The sequence below is a fragment of the Staurois parvus genome, unplaced genomic scaffold (genome assembly GCF_062004578.1).
Source record: "Staurois parvus isolate SC_StPar_1 unplaced genomic scaffold, SC_StPar_1.0 ptg000748l, whole genome shotgun sequence".
NCBI classification, from domain to species: Eukaryota; Metazoa; Chordata; class Amphibia; order Anura; family Ranidae; genus Staurois; species Staurois parvus.
The window spans coordinates 1,475,553-1,501,546 of NW_028318544.1; the positions used below are offsets into that span (position 1 = coordinate 1,475,553).

The window sequence follows — 25,994 nt, forward strand, 5'->3', positions numbered from 1 at the left end:
TGGGGCACTATACCTCCCACTGATAGCAATAATGGGGTACTATACCTCCCACTGACACCAATGATGGGGCACTATATCTCCCACCGACATCAATGGAGTACTATACCTCCCACTAACAATGATGGAGTACTATTCCTTCTAATGATACAAATGATGGGGCACTATTCCTTTCACCGACATTAAAGATGGGACAGTACCGATCTCACTGACACCAATGATAGGGGACCGATGCCGGGGCATTTTCTGCTTCCAATGGCCACAATCAAGCCCTTCTAAAGCCTGAAGGACAGTAAACTGGACCTTTGCACTTAGAAAGTTTGGAGACCCCTGTATTTTAGTTTAATACAGCCTAAGCAGCAGCCAGTCCGTTCTGGCATGCAAATAATTTGTTTATTTCAAGCTGGGCCAAATAATCTATTTCAAATAGGTATGAAAGCCTTGAATTCTCTTTAACCTTAAAGTGTTACTACACCCACAACAGTAAAATCAGTCTGTATATGCAGTAAAGCATGCTTGTTATACTCATTTAACCGCTAAGGGGTTAAAACTCTGCATTGTGTAAAAAGGCCGTTTGATCCTGACTACTCTGCTCCTCCTCTTGTTCAAATATCCACGTCTTATCTCCTGATAAGACAGACTGAACTGTAGCCATTCTGCACATGCTCAGTTTAGTGTGTATTGCTGGAGAGGTTTATTTTTTTCTTGGGAGAGTGCATGTGATCAGCACAGGGCCAATCAGCACTGTCCAGACAGAGGTCAGGGGTTTTGCATCCTCCTAGAGCAGAAAGAAAACTCCTCCTACAAGCTTTAACCAGTGCTCTGCTGAACCCTGATAGAAGTCACAAAACTGCTCTAACTGCTGATGAGAAAAGTTATTTAGCAGTTTATAGTTACTACAATAATTGCACTTCCATGTTGTGTGTACTGTGGGAGACCAGATATAGTGAATGCAGGGTCCTGGGTTTAGTAACACTTTAACACTTACAAAATGTCATCACTGGAAGAAATGTCAACTTCCCATGCCCTCTAACCCTCTCTTTTATGGCATACTGTTCGCTCTAAAACTACAGGTGCACTTTAGCTGCAAATAACAGTTTCGAGAAAATAGTATCTAATTTAGCAGCACACTCAAGAAACATTCACAGTCATAAGCATTTCTCTGATGACATTCTGTCCGGCACAAAAGGTTAGAAGATCTTAAAAAACATGGACCTCTTCAAAGGGCAGACATCAAAACAAGCTCTGGGCTCCACATCTATAATCAGGATGTGTTTCACTGTGATAAAATTAAAGGCATTCTTACTGAGTCTAATCGCTCCTCTTGATGCAGGAACTGAGCTATGTCTTCTGGAGTGTTTCCCAGCATCCCTTGCTCTTGCAAATACTGGATTCCTCTTTTTGGTTTCTTGTTAAATCTGCTCAGTTAAGGACAAAAGAAAATGCTTAGATATACAGAATTAATTATCGAGTGATACAAATATCCAATTTCAGCTTCAAAGAATGGGCTAAATTATTTTTAGACATGGACAAAATTGAAAAGTCAAACTTAGGCAATCATGAGCACAATTCAAAGGAGTCTAAATGCTATGAAGAAAAGCCTTTATGCTTTAGGTACAGAGAAGCTGCTTTGAGAAGAAGGGTAGTGCACTCAACTAGAAGAAATATTAAGTCAAGTGTGTCATTGTATCTATCATTTCGACAATTTTCCATGCTTTTAGAATGTAGTTGTCTAGGCAGAAATAGCTTGTTACTAAGGCAGACAAACCATTAATATAAAAGATTTAAAAGATACTCTCAGTCAAAAGGAAACCGCTGAACACCCCAAGCCGATTGAGAATTCAGGGAGCAGAGGCTGACAACAACTTTCTGCATGAGGGGGCTGTGACAGTAATGTCTGTAAGCTGATGACAGCATAGGGTCTCTAAATAGTGGATTACATTACGGAGACCTTGGAAACCTATACAGCTGCTTTGTGTTAAATGCCACAACACATTCAGTGGAAATTTTTTTTCTTTTTTTGGGAGGAGCTTATTTTCAAATATAAACTAGCTTTATTCAGCAAGGCTAGGCAAATAGCTTTGATGAAATGCAAAGAGCTCTAACTTTAAGCTTGGATCAATGTAATTCTGCATATACCATACCTGGCCGATATCCCTGGAAGCTGGAAATCACTGAAGCAGACACCACTACTCCAGTAATCTCTAATTGCTCCAGGATTTTGAATTGAGCGACTGCCCTGCGGAGCACAGGAGGTCAGCTGCTCAGTATGGGTTCCAACCAGAGAATACTCTGCATTTTCTGAATGGATGCACAGCAATCTCTGATTGGTCGAGCTGAAGAGCATTATGTCACAACCAAGTCTCTTCACCTTGTCCAATCAGAGAACACTCCGCATGCATTAAAGGAGAAGTTCACTTATTGAGAAAAATAATAATACAATTTTTTTGCAGTTTAAAAAATGTGCATATATTTTTTTTTTTTTCTAAGGAGCCTGCAAAATATTGCACCCGCGATCAGCAGATCACAGGTGCAATCTCAGGCTCCTGCAGACTCTCAGATTAGCAGGCAGTTACCTGAGAGCAGGTAGATCAATGGACTATGAGAGCTCTCACCAGTGCCCTCATAATGCAATTGAGACCTACAAGCTATCAACCGCAAAGGCTGAGGGTACCTATAGACATTCATTCACAGAAAACTGTGAATGAATGACAAGGCAGTGTGGGTGGAGCCCCGCTATTTTCAAATTGTGACAGCAGGTGCAGGGCGAAGATCCCCCGCCTGCTGTCACAAGGAGGGGGAGATGGAGGAGATAGGCTGCAGATGCTAGAACATGTTACATGTTCCACCCTATAAATGGGTGGAACATATAACATGTTCCAAAGGTGAACTTATCCTTTAAGAAAATGCAAAACATTCTCTGAATGATGCCTGTGCCGAATGGTGGACCTCTTGCATTCGGAATGCAGGAGGGCTGCAGGGACCTGAAAGCAAGTGGAAATCACTGTAGCAATGGTGTTTATTTCAGTGATTTCCAGTTTCCAGGGGCATCGGATGGTTTTATGGTATATACGTAGTTACTATAGTCCAAGCTCTGTAACTAGGTATAAAAATATCCATCTAAAATTCTCCTTAAGGCTTCATGCACACTAGTGTTTTTTTAAGTTCTAAAAACGCTGGATAAAATCCACTGGTAATAGTGTGTCTTAGTAGTGTTTAGGAGCGTTAGCATTTTATTAGCGTTTTGACAGTAGATGTAGTAAGAAAAAGCTAGAAAAAAGTTGTTAGGAGCGGTTTAGCAGCGTTTAGATTTTAGATTTTAGATTTTTTTCTGTCAGAAAAATGCTCCTAAAAACTCTACAATAAAAACTTTTTTTCTACTCCTAAAAGCTGAAGCTTGAAAAAGGATATTAGCCTAAAGCAGTGTGCATGGACACATAAGATAACTATTTAGCTTCTAGGAGCAGAAACAAAAATACTGATAACTTCTAGGAGCTTAAAAAATGCTATTGTGCATGCAGCCTTAAAATCCCCGAACTGTAGGGACTGCAGGAAACTAAAAGCCATTTAGTTGCTGCTAGATAGTGCACATTCAAACTTTTTTTTCTTCTTTTAGACAATCTGTTTTATAATGTGTTCCGATTTTTTATTACAAAAATAAATCAATTATATTCTTAGAGTATATTTTATTTTTGTTAGTGTGAGATGCCCTGAATATGACTTTATATTGAAAAGAGATATATTATGCACTAATTGGTAGAATAGGACAACAGGTGACAGCTTCCATTGAAAGCTTTGTTTTACCTTCTTCTGAATCAACAAAACTGGGAATTACGACCTGCTGAATTACACAGACTGAAAATACCAGAAAAGTCCATCCACAATTGATATTTCAATTCTACAGCACACTGGCTGCTTGGGTTATGCACCAGCTTCTCTTGAGGACTTCAGCAGATTGTTCAATGTATCAGAGTGTCCATATCCTCCTACCTGGTGTAGAAATTATGAGTCGGGCTTGCCAGCAGGAAGAGTGACACTACCCTATTTGACAATAAACTTGGGGAAGAATCAGGAAATCTGCTTGGATGTTCTAAATAATAAAGTACATGAGAAGCATGCAGGTCCAGCCACAATTGAAATATCATTTGTAGGTGGTTGTAGTATTTTCGCTGTCCCTCGGATCTGATTATATGTTATTTCATCAACTTTTCATGATTTTAAGAAAACAGACTTTTTCTGTTTGGTAAGGTTACAAAAATCATTCTCATCAACAAGAACCACACAGAGTTTAAACAGCAGCAGCAATCCTAAAAGTAGTCAAACTTACAAATCTATTCCTTGCTCTATAATCTCTTTTTGCTGTTTCAAGACTTCAAACTGTTCTGGGTTGTCTGTGCCAGACATCTGTGTGCTGTAGCTGCCGATGCCTGAAGACGTGGTAGAATCCAATGAGTTCAGACTTCCATATCGATTGATGGTCTCCGGGTGCTTGGTCTCATTGGTCTCTTGCTCTACAGGTTTTTCCTGCCCTGTAGAAAAAAAAGATTATTATTGGCTGTGTGGGCATATATTTCCAGCAAATACAAGGAAAATGCGGCATACATTACTACTTTGCACTATCAGAAAGCATATACTGCTGATATACAGTATACATTTAGTTTTCTGGGAAAACATCTTCTAAGGCAGCAATAATTTCAGGTAAAACAATACTATTTATACAAATTCATAGTGATGTTTCTCTAGCACAGTAATTCCTCATGTACACTGCTGCTCCTAAATGTGAGTTTAGGAGCTTTGGGCGTTTTTTTTTTTGCCAAAGCTCCTGAACTCAACTCAATATAAGCCATGCACAAATAGGATTTTATCAGAGTTTAGCAGCAGCAGCAGCGTTCAGGGGCAGTTAAACATCCCTCTCCTGAATGCAGAATTGCTTTCAGGACAGAAACATCTTGGCCAAAAAACACAAAATGCAGCAAAACCGCATGTAAACGCACCTAAGCGCTAGTCACGTTTAGCACTTGGGCATTTATTCATTTCAATGGCAAGTACTCTGGCCAAATAAATGAATAAACACCCAAGCGCAAAAACGTGGTACCGCGTTTGTACGCATTTTTGCAGCGTTTAACGTTTTTCAGTGGCTAGGAGAGCTTGGTGTCCAAGGGAGCTTAAGTGTACATGTAGGGTGGCCATAAACAGTTAAATAATTATAAGTTCTCAATTTCAAAACATCTGTGCATCCTCATGCAGGTAAACATAACCCTGCAAGCTGTAATGTACTGTACACCCCATGTGAACAAGGCCTATGTGAGGATTTCCCTTAGTTGCTAGATATTTTCTCTCACTTCCTGATGTGTGGAAGTGATGGAAAACCCCTCAACCCTTTCAGTATCAGAGCCTTTTTTTTTTTGCTCACATGTAATATTGCACATTTTAGGCCTGAAGATTAATTAAAACACCCCCAAAACATATATTGCTGAAAGCAGAGATCCTGTAGAATAAAATGTTGACAGTTGCAATTTTTATGGCATACAATAACTGCGCTTACCACATTTAAATTTTAGTAAAGATACTTAAATAATATTAGTGCACACAAATATACATTTTTTTTTGCAAAATATAAAGCATGAGGTTGTGTCGAGTAGACAACAAATGTGTCAATCATCAAAATTGCAAGCGCCTGTGAAATGATGAAAAACATCAGTACCCCAAATTGTCCATAGGCGATTCTTTAAAAAGCTTTACAGCTCATCAGTTTACAGTTAACAGTGAATGATGGTCCTATGAATGATTGCTCTCACTCCTGTCAACTGCATGTGTTAACATAGTGCAGGTGAAAGGTTCTCTTTTAAAGAGACATCAGGGGTCTATTAGATAGTAAGCTCTTAAAAGAAAGGCTCTCCTAAGGCAGGCCTAAGGCGCTTGATTTCCAGTCTGTGCTGACGTCACGAAGACCTGGCAGGAACCGGAAATTACGTCTACGCGTTTCGCCCCTCCAGGTCTGTGAGAATGCCCTGGAGGAGGGACGAAATGTGCCAACGAAATTTCAGGTTCCTGCCAGGTCTTTGTGATGTCACATCCACTGAGTGGAGCGCATGCTAGCGTTGGCACTCCAAAGCCATTGTTGCCAACACAGTATTTCATTGATGTGGGAAGTCACGGAGCATTGACAATTTTAAGGCTCTTATATTGCGTGCAACATGTGAGTGCAATATGTACTTTTGATTCATTTAATAAAGAAATGTTACAGGATTACACTATTAGTGTCCCTTTTGTTTATTGCATCTTTCCTGCCTGCATGAGGAATATGGCAAAGTATTGAGGAAGTATACGAAGTCCTGGTTATGCCATTCTGAATCCTGGTTATGCCTAAGAACACACTTCATCAATAAAAGCTTTGTTGACTCTTAAGTCGTACAAGCTAAGAGTCCATCATATCTGGTGAGTGTGGAGTGTATTAGAAGGTGATCGTAGAGCACTGCGGGGTGATATTATTCAAAGAACACATCTTGTTTTGGCACACATTTTTGATTGGAACTCTAAAACCTCGATATATATTTTTCAGCATTGATAGTGCCTTTCCAGATGTCCAAACCGCCCATCCCATATGCATTAATGCACCCCCATACCATCAGACATGCAGGCTTTTTAAATGAGTGCTGAAAACACTCTCCTTCAGTCCAGAGGACGCTGCACCCATTTTTGCAAAACATTTTTTCAAATTTTCACATTTAGAGTTCCACTTTGCAACAGATCTTATTAAATGAGCTATGGCTCAGAGAAGATGGCGGTGTTTCTGGATCATGTTTAGATATGGCTTCTTCTTCGTTTGATAGATCTTTAACTTGCATTTTAGGATGGCACAGAGAATAGTGTTCTTAACGTGATTTTTGGAAATGTTCTGGAGTCCATGCAGTGATGTCCATCCAAGAATCATGCCCGTTTGTAATGCAGTGCTTTCTGAGGGCCCAAAGATAACAGGCATACAATACTGAGTTTCAGCCTTGTCCACTGCACCCAGAGATTTCTCCAGGTTCTTGGAATCTTTTGATGATATTATGTACTTTAGATTATGATATATTTAAAGTCATTAACAATTTTACATTGAGGTACATTATTCTGAAATTGTTCAAAAAATTTTAGATGCAGCTTTTCACAAACTGGTGAACATCTGCCCATCTTTACTTCTGAAACACTCAGACTCTGTAGGATGCTCTTTTTATACCCAATCATATTACTGACCTGTTGTCCATTATCCTTATTAGTTGCAAATTGTTCTTCTAAGTTAGTATCACTTACTTTGCCAGCTGCTTGTTGCCCTGTCCCAACTTTTTTGAGACATGTTGCTGCCATCAATTTTTAAAATGACCTAAAGTCTGAACAAGGAAAAGCACTCTCCCCTGTGATGCTGGGGATAACAGCCCAACATAGCGCCCAACATCCTAGCCATGATGGGACTGATCTTCACAGTGAGTTTTTGATGAAGACTTCAGTGGTGCAGCTAATGACCTACCGGTATACCTTAAACTTAGCACAATATTTCAAAAGTGCACAGTGTTTTTGAATACACTGACTGCACAATATGGTTAATTAAAACTTGGCCTCTAACTTAACGATACATTAGATATACATACCCAGAGTAGTCTGAGAGTTTGGATTTACATAGAGGTCTTTGCTCCACTCCACCATACATTTTAATATGGACACCAGGCACTCCAGCCCTTTCTTTCGCAGACTTAATTCCTTCAATGCAAAACACATTAGAAGTGAAAAAACACTGATACTCAGTAACAAAATACAAACACATTACTGTCAGTTCTCTCTACATGAAAACTGTGTCTTTCCATTAGCCTCTATTCTAGGCGTTACTGACAGGGTATTTTGTCTGATAACAATTCCAACAAAACTTGGGAAAATAAGAGAAAATGTATTCAAATTAACACTAGTTACGTACATTTTCCAAACAAGTACAATGGACTATGCTTTTGAGAACACCAAGACAGGTGCTTAGCTTAAATAGAGCGAATGTTAATTTATACGCAAATGTGTGTAAAATATTTCAGACTGCCAAATGTTTTAAAATATTCATCTAAAAGGTTTTTTTGTCCCTAATGGAGTGGGATATATATATATAGTAGCTAAGAATATTGTTAATACCTTTATTTGTGTAGAGAAAATTTGGATTTAGCTTATAGCAAACTTGTGCATTGCAGTGACAAGCAAAAGGGTTACTTCACCCATTACAACTGAATTTACCACTACATGTTATATTAACAAATTTTTATGTCACTGTAAAATCTTTAAGCTCACAATAATTGAGCTTTAATAATAGCATTAAAATGAGCAACCTAAGGTGGAGGAATAGAATAATGCATTAAAAATGCATTAAAAAATAATGATTCCACACATATGCAATATTTATCTATGTAAATAAACAGGAGAAAGTTGTCATGAGATAAAATGGCAAACCTAAAACAAAAATAAACATTTTTTAAACATGTTATACTTACCTGCTCTGTGCAATGGTTTGGCACATTGCAGCCCCAATCCTCCTCTTCTGGGGTCCCCCACCAGCACTCCAGGCTCTTCCTGTTCAGTGAGTGCCCCCATGGGTGCTTTCTATGGGGGCACTGTGCGGACTTGCTCCCCAGCCACCCTGTCAGTGTCTAATGACAGAGTGGGCGGGTCGGCCACGCCCTTGCTCCCTTGTCACAGCATTTGATTGACAGCAGTGGGAGCCAATAGCTCCCTCTGCTATTAATCTGCCCAGAGAGGAAGGAGACAGCAGCTCTTGTGTACATCACTGGATCAGATTCGGCTCAGGTAAGAATAATGGAGAGCCTGGGGGGGGGGGGGGGGGTTCTGCAGCACAGAAGGTTTTTTTTTGCCTTAATGCATAGAATGCATTAGGGTAAAAAAAAAAAAAAAAAAAGCTTTAGAGCCACTTTATTATTTAAACCCTAACAATGAACTTCTTTCATTTGCCCTTTTGGTCTGTTACATTTCCCAGTACTTTGTTACATCTTTTCAATAAGTGGAAAAAAAAATCGATTGTGTCAGAGAATCAGAGCTGTCCTGTGCATAATTCTGTGTTATCTTGAGGAGACCTTCCTGTTTTTCCCTTGTACTACAAAACAATTCGTTCCTATGCTGTAGAGATGAGAAAAATTGGTGCAATTCAGTAGTTTATCAACAGGCAGGAACACCAATTCTTGCAGTTTCAGTCCACACAAAAGCATATGAAAAGAGGAAATAAGGAGCGGAGTGCATTTCTGGTAGGTCAACAGGTATTTTTCTGTATTTGCAATTTCTTTTAAAGGGACAAAGCACGGGGAAAGGAGCATTATTCACCAAGATGTATTACATGTGTTTTTTTACCTTAAAAAAAGTATGGGTTAACAGAAAAAAAAAAATTATACTCATCTAGGTGGATGAAGCATGAATCCAATGCTGCATCTGATCCCCACTGGCTCTAAGACTGAGAACTGAGCAATCAAAGACTGATCGCTCAGTTCTCAATGTTCTGTGAGCAGAGAGCTGTGACTGTCAGTAACCAGCTCTCTGCTCTGCCCCTCCAGTGCTGCAACACTGGGCTGTGAAGGAGACTGGAGTGGCTGGCTCAGGCTCGCTGCAGATCACTGGCCATATGGTCTGGATCTTTTCAGAACCTGGACTGTCTGTGTGTCTTCAGCCCGCTGTCGGATAAAAACAGGTCACAGGAGTGCAGAAGGAACCGCATTCCTTCGATCCCCAGGAGAACTATAGCCAAAGCGGCTAGAAGGCAACAAAGCAGAAAAAGAACTGCAAAAAGTTGACGAAAACAGCACCACATCATGGAACACAGAAGCCACACATCTAAAAAGCCACTGCTGGAAGGGTCAAATACTGGATAAATGTAGCTGGATTAGGTTTTTAAAAATGCATTCCATTGTAGTGAGAAAAGTAGAGTTATAATTATACACACTTCGGTAAAGAGATAAACATTATTAACAATTCTTTACTGAAACCAATGACTAGCTTTTAAAGCTATCTTTAAAAAAACTAAACATTAGGTGAATTACTTCACTTAATGGTCTCTAGCAGAAGATTTAGCAGTAAAAACAAGAAAAAAATTCTCAACAGGGAGATTATATATTAAATGGTAATTACATACCTGAACATTTGACATGCCAAGTTCTTGACTGCCTCTTCCTTGAGCAATCTTCGAGAGATCATTAACCAATCTTTCAAAGATGTTTGCTGCGTTCAAGTCACAGTCGTAATTGACATAAATATCCACCACACTTTGTGCATCTGCAGGAGACATTGAGCAGAACATAGCCGATTACAGACAGTCACTTAGGCTACAGCACATATTAGGCAGAAGCAGGCAGAGAAAGTGACAGTTACTTAGTGTGTGACATGCAGGCAGGGCAATTGCTTGTTTCATACCTGCGCAGATCCTTGTCAAAGTCTGAATAACCATCCATTTATGATCAAAAGAGCTTGTTGAGGTTTCCAGAATATAAAGGAAGATTTCTTTGAAGAAAACCTGGGAAACAAAAGTGAAGAAATTAATACAGAGGCACAAAATATAATGTATTGCAAATCATTTGACATAATAAATATATATATAATAAAGAAGGATTAAAGTGGTTGTAAAGAAGGTTTTTTTTACCTTCCCCCCCTCCCTCCCAAATATATATATCTGAGCCCGATCTTAATCCAGCAAAGTGCTCGAGAGCGTCGGCTGTCTAGCTCCTCATTGACTCAGATACAGCAGCAGAAGTCATTGGATCTCACTGCTGACAATCAGACCTAGTGGCAAGGAGAGGGGGTGGGGCCAAGACCCGTTCTGTATGACTTACACACAGAGCAGGGCTCAGGAGCGAGCCACATAAGCCAGCAGCGTGCTCTGGGGGCACTCGAAAGGGTGGGGGTGGGGGTGGAGTCAGGAGCGCCATTGAAAGACCCGAGAAGAGGATGATTGGGGTTGCTTTGTGCAAAACCATTGTACAGAGCAGGTAAGTATGACATGTGTTATTTCAATAAAATGAAAAACTAAGCTTTACAATTACTTTAAGAGATGACACTTTGTTCTGCATATATTTAAGGAATTTTGCAGTGCTTTTTGCACATATTGCGGTCAATACAAGACGAAAGTTAAAAATCATTTTTGCTCAGATAAATATGAAATATCACGTGTTACTCTTGTATTTTTGCTGTCAGCCAGTGGAGCATTAGTCACTTTTTAATACTTAGCAGGCTGTTCAAACCTGCCTATTTAGAGAGCTCTGTAGCTCAAGCTGCAGTTTGTACAAAGAACCTAATGACTAATCTAGGTGACTCATGCTTCATCAGATGGCACGATCCAAAATTCTATTTCACAAATCTAGAGGAGAGACAAGTTACTACTGTTCTGAAGGCAATATACTTAATCCATCATGTATTAAACATTTATTTGTAAACCAAAGATTGTATAAGTATAGTGAAAAAAAAAAAAAAAAGATAAACATCAATTTAAAAACTTTTAAAGAAAACAAAAAACATACAATTCACCAAAACCATTATAATTTCCCTTTAAGTATGTTTACTACAAGATTTTTACATTGGCTTGAAAGGAGGATTTTAACAAAACTTCTCTGCAGAATGTGGCAGCAGTGAAACTAAGGTGTAAAATTAACAAGTGCAAAAATTTAACAAAATAATAATGGAAGTGTTACTTTTCTATGTTTTATAACACCCTCCACTTCAAACTTCTGGTCATTCTGCCCTAGGAAACCTAATAAAAAAAACATGATAGCAGTGACAAATATATATTGTACAAAATGTACTTCAGTAAAATGTTTTGAAAGAAAAAAGAAATGACAGATTTTTTTTTATGTGTTTTCTCTTTGTCAGCGCAAATGTGTAGGGGTTGTAAATCCTATCTACAGCATTAGCATATACCAAAGCGACTTTCAGAAAAATATAAAAAAAAGTAAAAGGTTTGTTATTTAACCGTTTTACCATTTTTCAGCAATGAAGGGTCAGTACAGAAATGTAAGGAGCTGAGGGAGAGTGAAGGAAGGAAAGATTAGGGACTCATTCGGCTCATTCAGCTGCATGTGTAATTTTAGCTTGAGCTATTCAAGTCTGCAAACAGGGTTTTCAGGGTTTTTTTTTTTTTTTTTTTAAGCAGAGCAGTTAAAATTAGCCCAAAAAGCATATGAAAAGGAACCTTAAACTCCACCTGTTGGCTGTAAACTACAAATATACATATGCAATAGTTCAAATTCCTCCAACTACTCTGAAACTCTGAAAATAGTGCAGCTGTTCTGCTCACACAGACACATTATTCATTCACAGATTCCTGTGAAAGAATAAACTACAAGTGCCATCTTCCACTGCGGCAGATGGATCTGTAGTTTCAATTGGCTGCAGGGGCCCTGATGAGCTGAAAGTCTGTAGAGAAGAACGGACTGAAAGCCGGTGGACATGCATGTAGGAGCCCAAAATTGCATCTGTGATCTACTGATCACAAGTGCAATGCTTTTCAGGCTTCTGCAGGAAAACAAATTAATAAATGTACATTTTTTTCTCTGCAAAAATATGTGCATTTATTATTTTTCTGTAAGGTTGAACTTAACCTTTTAGTAACTAGGAGCCCTTTTACAATGGCAGAAAACTTCTCTTTACAATAAAACAGCTGATTGGCAGCACTTACCTGGCTTCCACTGCATTGCCATTACTGTACCACTTAATATGAGGAAGCTTTTCCTAAAGGTGAGTTATGTAAAAGAGCTACACTCAACCTTCATAACTATGTATCCAAGTACCACACTTGAACAGAAATTGAGGTATGTGACATTTACATAACTTTGCACTTCAGTCCATTGCTTTGGGGCAGTCAGTGCATTAATAAGAGCAAGCAAATTGACATTTAGAGCATTAATAAAAGCAAGCAAGTTGACATTTGGTTATTTCATGTGTGGAATTACTGGACAGGAAGTCAGCTGTATATTTGTAAAATTGCTCACCACTACAACACATCCAATTAAAAAAAAATCTCTTTTCTAAAAAATCCAAAATAACATATTCTTCAATAAATCTTATCAAAAGAAAACTCATTTGCATCAACGAGTTTAGGAAAATCATGACATTCAACTTTAATCCCATTTAAAAAAAAAAGAAAAAAAAACATAGGCTTTACAAAAAAAAACTGATGTACCGTATTTTTCGCTCCATAAGACGCACTTTTTTTCCCCAAAAAAAGGGGGGAAAATGTCAGTGCGTCTTATGGAGCGAATATAGAGCGGCCGGTCCGGTATTTCCACCGCCGCCGTGTCAGAATACCGGACCGGCCGCTCAGCTCTGCAGTGGGACCTTACCTGTCCCTCTATCCAGCGGCGCGCTGTCTTCCCGGCTTCTGTAGTGTGCGTGACAGCCGGGTCCCAAGTGCGCATGCGCAAGAAGCAGTGGTCTTTGTGAATGGTAAGGCGGTACCTGGGACACATGACAGATCCCAGAAGCCGCCGGACCAATCACAAAGCGCAGCGCTTCTCGCGCATGCGCACTGGGCATCCAGCTGTCCGACGAGCGCCCACACTACAGAAGCCGGGAAGACAGCGCGCAGCTGGGTAGAGGAACAGGTAAGATAAAAAAAAAACTCTGCGGAAGTAAGAGCGGGTACCTGTCAAATTCAGGTACCCGCTCCCCCTCCCTCCCCAAAGGTCAGCAGTCATCTGTACTGTCCGCAGTCTCTGGTCATCCCTGTGCTGTCCGCAGTCTCTGGTCATCCCTGTGCTGTCCGCAGTCTCTGGTCATCCCTGTGCTGTCCGCAGTCTCTGGTCATCCCTGTGCTGTCCGCAGTCTCTGGTCATCCCTGTGCTGTCCGCAGTCTCTGGTCATCCCTGTGCTGTCCGCAGTCTCTGGTCATCCCTGTGCTGTCCGCAGTCTCTGGTCATCTCCTCTACTATGTCTGCAGTCCATTAGTTCAGAATTTTTTTTTTCCTGTTTTCTGCCTCTAAAACCTAGGGTGCGTCTTATGGTCAGGTGCGTCTTATGGAGCGAAAAATACGGTAATACAATTACTTCACAAGCAATTCTGTAATTTAATTGACATGAGCAAAACATAAAAAAGGTATTAAAAATATATTTTACAGCAGTGTCACTACAATTTTCAGCACTCAACACTAAAAGGTATATTGAATGCCTGTATTTCCTGGCGCTATATCTACAGATTGTTCCTGTAGCTCTAAAGAGAGTATGATAAATATACTATACAATGCTGTATTTTTTTAGAGTGGTTTATGTTTTAACTGTGTCTGTGTCTATGGGTCAATAGTGTTTAACTGGTTTGTCAATACAAGCCAAAATTTCAGCTTTAGACAAATGCAGGTTGACTGAAATCCCAACTCACTGTGTGTTGTCTGCCACCTGTCGCATCCAATACAGGGGTGGAGATGGGGTTCAGGTTAAACAGAACCTGTTTATTTTTTCCAACCACCTTACAATAGACATAAGAAGGCGCAAAATGTCTTCTTCCTAAAAAAATAATTTCACCTTTTCAAAAAAAAAATGAAAAGGTGAACACACAGCCTACACCCTAACACCCCCCCCATTCCCCCACTTGCAGGTCTACTTACTTTCCTGGGTAATGAGCTCTTGGTATCCATGCACCAAGAGTGAGGGCTGGGATGCGCCTCGCTGTCTGTGTCTATAGACACAGGCAGCACAACTCAGGATTGAGCCTGCAGCAGTGCCACAATAGGAATCGGCTTCATATGGAGACACCCCCGAGCACTGAATGATAGGAGAGGGGCGGGGCCGAGCCACAGCTCTGTGTGTGAATGGCAAACTGCTTGCTCTGGTGGCACTAGGCAGGAGCCAGGAGCACTGGTGGTGGACCAGAGAACAGGCGGATCAGGACTGCTCTCTGCAAAACCATTGCACAGGGCAGGTAAGAATTATATGTTTGTTATTTTTATTTAAATAAAATCAAGTTTTACAAACACTTCACAATCACAATCGAAGCGGATGTTGTCCTCCTCCCTGTAGTGTTCTGGGACATGTGACAAGTCCTAGAAGACTACAGGGCCATTCACAAAGCGCAGGGCTTCTTGTGCATGCACAGTGGGCACCCGAAGCCGCAAGCTGTCACAGTCGGGTGCCTACACTGAAGCTGCTGGCACCAGGAAGAGAAGACAGGCGGTGAAACCAGCGGTGGTGAGGACACAGCCACACCAAGGGACAGGTTTTCTCCATGCACTATATTGGTGAAGGTGTTTATCTTTTTTTGTCATTTCATTTAAAAGGCCCTTTGGAAGTTTCAAAAAGTTACAGAAGCCTTGAGAACAGTAAAATATACCTCAATCTGCATCTTTAGATGTAACTTGAAATTTGATAGCAATGTCAAAAAAATGGAAAGCGAAAGCTCAAAGACCTCAGGGACGGACGAAACCCCATTTTTAGACAATGCGACGCAGAGGTACTGCTTGATGGCATTTATAAACATTTCGTTGGTCTTGAAGACAGGACCGGCGTTCTGCAGGATAGACAAGAGCAGCTGCAGCGACAGAACCTTTGAGCGTAACTCATGGGACCTAGGAAGAAATATAAAAAAGACTGGATTATCATATCTGTATAATACAAGGAAGGAAATTATACACGGCGGACACATCTTCTGGTTACTAAAAACATATAGGTCTCCAAGGAAGAAATTTATAACACTAACCAACTTTATCATGCACTGTACTTGCAAGGGAATAACTAAAGAGACTGTTCCAGTGCAGTACAACACAGTATAAAACCGGCAATTTAATTTAGGTTATGAATATTACTTCCACACTTTCTAAGAGCTATGACACCTGCATTCCCTAAGCGTCTTCAACCATAGATAGAAAATAAGCAATGTGAAGAAAACAATGCAAGAGAGAAAAAAGAAACAAGATTATCAGGCATGTTGTTGAAAATAAACATATTTTGAGTTCGACGTTCTGACATTTCTGCTGTATTATGTAGGTTTCCAATTGCATTTCAGCAGTGTTCAGGAAAAGCTCAGAATGTAAAAGTTCTAGAAAGAAAAAATATATAAATTTGCCACTATTGTCTACTTCTGGTTGTTTACAAAGCAGCCGGAGCATCACTGATCACATACACAGGTAAGCCACAACATTATGACCACTGACAGGTAAAGTGAATAACATGGATTATCTTGTTACAATGGCATCTGAAAGTAAGTGGGATATATTAGGCAGCAAGTGAACATGTCCCTAAAGGTGAAAGCAGAAACAAATGGGCTAGACAGCTGGGTCAGAGCATCTCTAAAGCTCCTGTGCGATGTTTCAAGACTAAAGTGTTCAGGACCTACCAAAAGTAGTCCAAAGAAGGAAAACCAGTGAAATGGTGACAAGGTCAAGGGTGGACAAGGCTCACTTATGCATGTGGGGGACATAGGCTGGCCCATCTAGTCGAACCCAACAGAAGGGCTACTAAAGCTTAGATTATTAAAAAAGGTTCATGCTGGTTCGGATAGAAAGGTGTCAACACAGCGCATCACAGTTTGTTGTGTATAGGGCTGTGTAGCTGCAGACCGGTCAGGATGCTCATGCTGATCTGTGCCCACAGATAAAAGTGCCTAAAATGGGCATGGTTCTGTGAGCACAGAATGGAAGAAGGTGGACTAGTCGGATGAATCACATTTTATTAACCACCGTGTGGGACAAGGGCTTCTTCCCCAAAACCCTGAATGGTAGCTTGGAAGGGTTTGCGGGGTAGGATTTATCGGAATCTAAAATCCCCCAGATATCTGCCCCCCCATATGAATGAGTAGGGGTACAAATTCCTGCTTATGCATTCACACACAAAACAGTACATAAACACACACTGTAAAGAAAAAAGTCTTAACAAAAATTCCCATGGTATAAGTCTATTGTCAATCATGTTGATATAGGATCAGCGTTCACCCATTAATGAATGCCAATCCACTGACACAGGAGCACGAAGACCTGTACATAATGATCCTAACCACCAAAGATGTTGTACAGCCACTTGTATCTTAGAAATGTTTGTGGCTTGCAGAGTGTTGAGCTGACAATTAGTGGCGACAGCAGAAGGGGTTTTGGGTGGGCGAACATGAATAAATGTGCCCATTTAGTTTGCTTAGTCTGCGAACAGCAAACTTTTGGGGCAAATCATACATCGCCCCAAACTCGAATCTCACCCATACTCATTTAAACCTTGTGCACTGGGCTGTGTTAGGTAGTATTACTTTATGTGGGTTCAATCCAATAACAAATTCAAAAATAGAACATGCTGCAAAACACTACAATTCAATTCTGACCTCCTGCGTTCAGAATGCAGCAGGGCAGCCGATTGCCATGGGACCCAGAAACTACTGGAGTAGCAGTGGCTACTATAGTGATTTCCAGCTTCTAGAGTGATCCCACATGTATGGTATATGCATAGTTACGATGGCTCAAGATAGACCAATGCAACTTTGTTTAAAAAAAAAAAAGCCTACCTATAATTTTTCTTTAAATCATACATTTTATTGAGGTCAACACAATAGACCAAAGAACACTTAGAGGGAAGAAAGGTTCCAAATGAGGGGCAGTTGGCAGGTTAGGGCCAGAAAAATTTCTGAAAAATTCTGAAATAAGGACATTACCCTGCTACAAAACTATCACACATTATTTAAGCTATACTGACTTCTACCATTTTTCCATCAATTTTAGTCAGCTTTAGAGAAAAACATGCAATTTTTTATTTACATTTTGGAATATCAGGCAATTAGAATAAAGTTGAAAATGGTATTAACCCAAAACGTAATGATTGCAGCTTACAAAACATTAGATGTTGAAGGCTGCATTAGTTTTCTTTGTTTTAAGCTTTTGTCCCTCTGTTTTCACCTGATGATCTTGCCAGCAACACACATCCTATATTAGAGTGCCACCATTCTGGATGATGGAGCAAAGGGGCACCTTTGGACAGCAGCATTGTCAGTCTGAGGGCAGGGGAGTGTTAGATGTACTAGCAGATTTAAATACAGGAACAAACTGAAGCTGAACTCCAGCTAATACTTTATAATCAGTTACTGCAAAAAGCTTTTTTCCTTTAGGATAAGGGCTCATTCACACCATACATACATTAAAACTGATAGAAACTGATGTGCAGATTTCACTTGCAGAGACAGTTTATATCAGTTTTCATGTACGCTTCAATTAATTTTATACATGTTGCAGATTCCTGTGCAGAAAAAAAATCTGCAAGTGATACTAATGTTGTGTTGTGAACAGGGCACATAATTGATTTTGTAGTGCCTTTGCAGAATGCGTGCAGAAAAACTGATGTCTCTGCACCATGGTGTGAACGAGCCCTAAAGGGTTTACATAAACAACAGTGGATCATTTTAAGCACCTATATTCCAAAATCCATATAAAATCACTAATCTCGATATACCCTATTCCAGTCAAATCAAATAAATGCTCCAAAATATACAAAAAATATATAACAACATAAATAAAATAATAATGTCCAAAAATAAAGCTACAACAGTGTATTACCTTGTACATATTTGTATAAGGTAATACACTATTGTAGCTTTATTTTTTCGAGGTATCACAAGGTTTGGAATGAAAATTGGAAATTTAACACACTGGATTGAGATATTTTTGGTGGACTATTGATTGATTGGACTTTTCATTACTTTTGGATATTATTATTTTATTTTTTTTATTTGAATTTTTATTTTATTTATGTTATTATATATTTTTTGTATATTTTGCAGCATTTATTTGATTTGACTGAAATAGGGTATATGGAGATTAGTGATTTTATATGGATTTTGGAATATAGGTGAAGGAAAAGGTTTATCATTGTATCTGCTTTCAAGGGTGAAAGTGTTACTTTTCTTTAGGGAGGATTGTAGTGATTTATTTTTTAGGGTGTGCCGAGTGATCATTATTTACTCATTTTAAAACAACTGCCAGTTAAATGGTCTGTCTCATTCCTGTAACTGCAAGAGAGCTTTTCAGTTGAAAAACAACAGACTGGCTGATCTCCATATGAAAATACAAGAAAGAAAGCCTGAGAAAAGGAAACTAATGCAGCCATCACATCTAAGAATTGGTAAGCTGCGATATAATAAAATGTGTTTCTTTAGGGCTCAATAGTTCTTTAATGACACGCTCACTTATTCACTTCCCTCCTTTTCACAGGAGTGTGCGCTGTATAAGACACGGCGTGTTTCTAAGTCAGCATGGACTCCTAATAGTTGCCTGTTCGAATTCCATTTTATTCTGTCACTCAATCAAATAAACAGCCTCAAATGAAAGTGTCCTAGTCAAAGTAGTGGTAAGGCTAAACAGCTTCTTTTTTTTTTTTTTTGGATTTACTGAATACACAATGTGCTTATTGGAGATCTGCGGGTCACCTAGATTGTGACTCATGTACCTAGCCAGCCCAGGAACAGAGAATGAGCTTTATTTCAAGCTGTCACAGTTTTAATGAAATCTGTTCTCAGCAGTAAGACTTCTTTTTAAAAGGCACCCTAGTTTGTACACCCCTTGAGGGTTAGGGACTGATGTGAATGTACAACATATATGTAAAGCGCTGCGTAAATTGATGGCGCTACGTAAGTACCTGTAATAAAGGAAACAGCCCCAGTTCACATACATGCAAATTGGATGCGTTTTGAACCGCATCCGATTTGCATGAACCAAAAGGCTACAGTGCGATTTCAAAAAGAATCCAGTATGATTTTCAGGACGGTTTAGGTGCAATTTCCAATTTCATACACTAACAATTTGCACCTGATCCGCTAAATTAAGTTGCAGCGGACGAGGCTTGAAATCACGCTGCAAACTGGCCCTGCACATATGTGAAGCCAGCATTACTGAAAGCTGCAGCATGACACAAGCTGTGATTTCTTATTTCGCCCAACTCTTGGATAGGAATCTAGGATGCTTTCACTGGTGTATTTTTCACAGGTATTTTATATAATAATAATAATAAAGAAGAAAAAAAAAATATTAAAAAGGATAAGGTCACCTTTCGTAACATGTTACACCCATATTCAGGGTGTAACATGTTACTGTAGGACTGGCCCCCACACCCCCTGTTGTGACAGCTAGTGGGGATCATTTCCCCCCGTTAGCTGTCCCAATTAAAAAAGAGAAAAAAAAACCCCTGCCATACGGGGCTCCGCCTGCCAGATGCATCATTTATTCACAGAGTTCTGTGAATGGCAAACTACAAGTTCCAATAGCCTTTGTGGCTGTCAGTTTGTGGCTCTCAATGAACTTCCATGGCACTGTTGAGTGCTGTGGTAGTTCACGGATTCTTCCTGTCGTCGTAAAACGAGGTACCAGCAGACAGATTACAGATTGCAGACTTGCACTGCTCCAGCGATCTACCGATTGCTGCTGCAATGCTTTCCAGGGTCCTAAAACAAAAAGTAGTAAATGTACATTGCTTTACCTGCGAAAAAATGTACATTTATTATTTTTTGTTAAAAGGTGACCTTATCCTTTAAAAGATTTAATTTTCCCTTCATTATATCCACCTGCTGCAGGGATTGTCAATTGATTATTTAAATGCAGGAAGAACACATCCTGAGATTTGAGCCATTTAATGTGAATCTTTTATGGTACCTCTGTCTATAAAATGGTTATTATTCGAAGTATATGAATAATGCATTGTAATAAAATCCATTACATGCCTGTTTTTTGTTTTTATCATGTTTTTCTTTCCAGAGAAAAGCTTTAGTAGTAAAACACAAACTGCAAGTTTCTGCACAAGCCTAAGCAAGATGCTGCACACAAATACACTCTCCGGCCACTTTATTAGGTATACCTTGCTAGTGTCAGAAAAATATCCCCCCACCATTACACCACCAGCCTGAACCATTGATTCAAGGCAGGATGGATCCATGCTTTCATGTAATTTACGTAAAATTCTGACCCAACCATCTGAATGGCACAGCAACCAGTCTGCCCATTCTCCTCTGACATCAACAAAGCATTGTCATCCATACAACTGCCGCTCACTGGATATTTTATTTTTTTTGCACCATTCTCCGTAAACCCTAGAGATGGTTGTATGTAAAAATCCCAGTAGATCAGCAGTTTTTGAAATACTAAGACCAGCCCATCTGGCACCAACAACCATGTCACATTCAAAGTCACCTAAATCCCTTTTCTTCCCCATTCTGATGCTCGGTTTGAACTTCAGCAAGTCGTCTTCACCACGTCTAAATGCCTAAATGCATTGAGTTGCTGCCATGTGATTGGCTGATTAGCAATCTGTGTTACCTAGCAATTGAACAGGTGTACCTAATAAAGTGTTTGTAGGGGGGCTACAATTTTACTTTAAACTTTTGTACCAAGCCATGTTGAAGTAAATGTGAAATTAGCTGCTTGTGTACCAAACCCTCTTTTTTTTTCCTGTGAATAAACTGCAAGTCAGCTTGAAACAAAAAAAAAAAAAAAAAAATGCATACGTATGCATGTGTTGGGGCTCGTTCACACTTATTTTTAACTCTTGCCAAACGCCCCTATAGCGTTAGACAGGTGTTTGGGAAACGTTTTTAATGCTCCGCAAACACCCTATGTGCGTTTGTCAACAGTTAAATCCGCACCACAAATGCCTATAATGAAGTTAAATGGTGTTAACACTTCGCAAACGCCTGCCAGACGTTAGAGGAGTGTCACCATAGACTTGAATTCTGTGAATGGCAAACTACAAGTTCCAATAGCCTTTGTGGCTGTCAGTTTGTGGCTTGCAATGAACTTCCATGGCACTGTTGAGTGCTGTGGTAGTTCATGGATTCTTCCTGTTGGTGTGACTTGAATGGGAGGCTTGAACTCTGCCTGACTGGACATGAGGCGTCAGTTTTGCCGTGACGCTAACGCTTCAGTGTGCACAGCACTGTGTGTTGCCATGTGCAGAATTTTCATAGGCGTTTGAGAAGCGTTAAAAATGCTTCCCAAATGCCTGTTTGATGCCTGCTGACAAAGCTAGTGTGAACCTAGCCTTAAAGTGATCTGGAACCCTTTACATAATACACTTTGAATGGTTTAATTGACATATGTACTCTTCATACCATCTTGGCTGTTGTTCTATGTGATCAATGAAAATCAGACACCACCTGTAGGCACTAGTTTCTCATCAGGTAACCAGGGGGAACTAAAAGGGAAATACGTCAGTTTTGTGGTATAAATATTGCCCTATTTTCTGCTCCCAAGTAACGATCTTATACGACGAGTTCTAGGTAGTGTTGCAGCAGCTGCACCAAATCACACTATAAGTGCTGTGATGGTTTCTAAAAATGTCTGACCGCATGAGCCAAAACAATGATGCACATGCGCCAATCTCTATGACTAAACCTTAATTGGGTGAAATGCACTGGCTCACACATATGAGAATCGGGATGCATTTTGAACGACGCTGATTTGCATGACAAAGGCAAACAGAGTGTGTTCCTATGCAGTTGGTTCACATACGTACATGTGAGCTACACACAAGGCGTTTTGAGTGCAGCTGCAAAAAGGGTCCTGTGAGAGTTTGGAGCAATGCGTTCCAAAATCGCAAGCCTCAGAGTTTAGTGAGAGTCGAAGATAAGTGTTCAGACAGCGATGCAATCCATAAGTGTTCTTGCATATAAGAGGATGGAAGGAAGCTAACTCTGTGCACATGAAATTCCTATGAAAAAGGCAGATTCAAGATTGCACCTCTATTAAAGTCGCAATGCCATTCAATCAGAAACGCATTCCTGAATCACACAAGAAAACAGAGTGGTTTCAGCATGCCTATGTGTGACCCGAGGCTTAGAGCGGGCAGTCCTAAGGAGAGGACTGCCTTTTGTCATGTTTGTGGCTGGTTTGTACAATAAACGTGGATGTTTATGATCGGATCTGGGGTGCAGTGGCTTTTCTTTCTATTCCTGATTAAAGAGGGTGAACAGCTCAGTTTGTCTCTTGCATCCGGGGTTCAAGTCACATTGGGGAGTAGCTGCTTGGAGTGGAGAGTTCCTTCAGTCTGATGCTATCCACTTGTGTTAATGTTCGAATTCTAAATGTTCTAACATATACACCATTACCAGAGTGGCGTAAATACCTTGTTCAATGATTACATGACATATGCCCAGACATTTGCTCATGTAACCTTTAGCAAACTGTTTCCAAAGTGGCAATTTTTGTAGCATAGGTATGTCATTACTACTGTAACCTTTTATTCCTTTTAAAGAGTGTGGGAGGGAGTCACAGTGGACAATAAGTTGGCTTTAAAGGGTTAATCACCAAAATCTGCTATTTGAGGTTTTTGATGTTTCAGTTAAAACACCTGACATTTTGTTATATCTCATGTGGAGATCATTGAGATATCTGCAGATGAACTCCAGGGTTTAAACACCTATTGTGGTCTTTACATGGGGGTCCCACTCTACCTCTTTGGTTTTATTATTATTGGATAGGAGGAGCTGAAACATCTAAAACCACTACGTGGACAGAAACAGAGTCAGAGGGAAGATCTCACTGCTCAAAGAATCCAAAGACATATCTGTGAAGTAGTGGTGAACCGAAATGAAAATTCTGGTACCGAAAACGAAAAAACAAAATGCACTTGGCCGAATACTGAAATGCAGTTTTTAAAAATGAATATATATTTTTTGGAAAAAAATACACTTTGATAAAAAAAAAATAATATATACCCCAATTGTTTTGTAAAATATGAAAGAGGATGTTATGGTGAGTAAATAGATACTCAATATGTCATGCTTTAAAATTGCACACGCTCGTGGAATGGTGTGAAACATGCGGTACTTAAAAATCTCCATGGGTGATACAGGTTAGAAGTAAAGTTATAGAGGAGGTCTAGTGCAAGAATTATCGCTCTTGCTCTGATGTTTGTGGCCATACCTCACGTGTGTGGTTTGAACACCATTTACAAATGTGGGCATGGCCTACGTATGCGTTCACCACTACGTGCGAGCACGAGGGGACGGGGGCACTTTAAACTTTTTTTTTTTTTTATTTAATGTTTTTGTTTGTTTTTTTGCACTGTCCCTTTAAAAAAAATGTAATCACTTTTATTCTTATCACAAGAAATGCATGAATCCCTTGTGATAGAAATAATTAGTGACAGGTCCTCTTTATGGAGAGATATGGGGTCAACAGGACAAGTGGGTTTCTAGAGGAGTTTTTTTCAGCTGTAAAAGGGTTTTAATGCTGGTAAACAAGGCAAAACAGGGCAAACCAGCATTTTTGGGGTTTTTTTTAAGCCAAAATGTTATTTATGGTTTTTTGGAAAAAATGCAGCTAAACGCTAATGCAAAAATGCTAAAAAAAATTTGGAAAAACTCGCTTTCTTAATGTGACTTTATACAGCTAACGCTACCGGCGTTTTTAAAATGCCCAGTGTGCATGAGGACTAAAGCTTATTTCAATTATGGGCATTTCTTGACTTAATGAAGATTTAAAGTGTATTTAACCCCATTTGTTAGTTTTTTTATAGAATGAATAAGGGTTAGAACATCCATCGGATTTTTATTATTGTCTGTGTCCCCATTGAGGTGATTCATTCTATTAGTCCTGGAAACTATTCTCTTTAGGATTGAAAGTAAGGTAAAGGCCAACATTTTAAGTACTGGAAGAGGAACAGAGGTGAAATATTCCTGGTGACAAGTTTCTAAGTCAGGATTTCCTTAATTTTGAAGATCTTCTTTTACTGTTGGGTTTAGAGGACAGGGAGTGAAGGGAATCCATCCAACAGGACACAGATGGCATAAAAATAAAGCTGTAAACTTCAATTAATATCTCTGCCACAGATCCACAAGGTATGCAGGACAGATTGGTAAATAATTCACTGATATGTATAAAAAATTAAACCATGAGCTTTGGAGGCAAAGAAGATTTAATATAGAGAGATTTTTGGAGACTAAACTACCTTAAAGATTAAATAAACTCAAGCAACTTTCCTGCATTTGCAAGTCTAAGCCTATACCCACCCTACAAGAGAGATTATCCAGTTTATTTTCCCTTTCATGTCACTTACGCATGAGCAAATTATCACACAATCACAGCACATTGTTTAACAAATTATATCTAAAATTTACCTGCTTCGAAATAAAAACAAAATGTGAAGCTGCCCTCCTTAAAGTGAAAATTAAATAATCACTCCTATTGGGAATTAAAAAAAGAAATGTGAGGTGCTAACACAATCAAAACTCTACAGGAATCAAAGTTCCATTATTAGAATAAAGTCCGTAAATATGTGAGATGATCCAATAAGGTCCAAGGAAGTAGCTTCCTGAAGAGGTGGTCAGTGAAGCTAGATGAGGCTCTGCGGCTGTCGTCACTTCTGGTTCTGGTTCTGGTTGACATGACATCCGGTCAGAACTTCCTGTTGGTGGAACACACGCCCATCCTTTGGAGGTATGGCGGTGCCATTATTTGCAAGGCTGTTTACATTAGTGCCAAGTTTGGGCACAAATACGAGTGCATTATTGTGTTACCTTGTTTATCTTTCATAATAAAATACTACACTATAGTATTTTTCTGGCTTGATGTTGTGGTGTCTCTGGACTGATGATTGAAGATATATAGAGATTGTGGAAGATCTACTGGAGGGTGGTGTAACCGATTTGGAGGATATTTATTATCCCAAAGTGCTAGCTGACCTTTAGTGAAATAGAGATCACTGGATTGATGGTGAGTGCGCACTTCTCACAGAGGTGGGGATTTGTGGTGGTATTTTTGGAAGATTTTCTATCACGGCACAGAAGATGTAAATACACGGTGTGGTAAACATAGTGCATGCTGATGGGCTTTATGGGATCATATCACATATTTATGGACTTTATTCTAATAATCGAACTTTGATTCCTGTAAAGTTTTGACTGTTTTAGCGCTTATCATATCATATCTTAATTTCACGGCACACTTGTCATGTTGTGATCTGCAAAAGCTCCTTGCTGTGCTGATGTTTGCACAGGCACTCAGGTCATGAGTCTATTCTGAATTCTTGAAACCTCATGTGACTAG

The 25,994-nt window shown here is 39.6% G+C and overlaps 1 protein-coding gene across 1 annotated transcript in view; it reads right to left on the minus strand.

Moving 5' to 3' along the window:
* Nucleotides 1–25,994, minus strand: part of ARFGEF1 (ARF guanine nucleotide exchange factor 1) — a 265,875-nt gene that overhangs the window by 77,184 nt on the left and 162,697 nt on the right. Inside the window, exons 10-15 of the mRNA XM_089654279.1 lie at nt 15,323–15,557; nt 10,426–10,525; nt 10,148–10,287; nt 7,629–7,737; nt 4,325–4,526; nt 1,304–1,415 (exon numbers count right to left, since the gene is read on the minus strand). Of these exons, the coding sequence (XP_089510405.1) occupies nt 1,304–1,415; nt 4,325–4,526; nt 7,629–7,737; nt 10,148–10,287; nt 10,426–10,525; nt 15,323–15,557 (898 nt within the window). The remainder of the gene's footprint in view (nt 1–1,303; nt 1,416–4,324; nt 4,527–7,628; nt 7,738–10,147; nt 10,288–10,425; nt 10,526–15,322; nt 15,558–25,994) is intronic.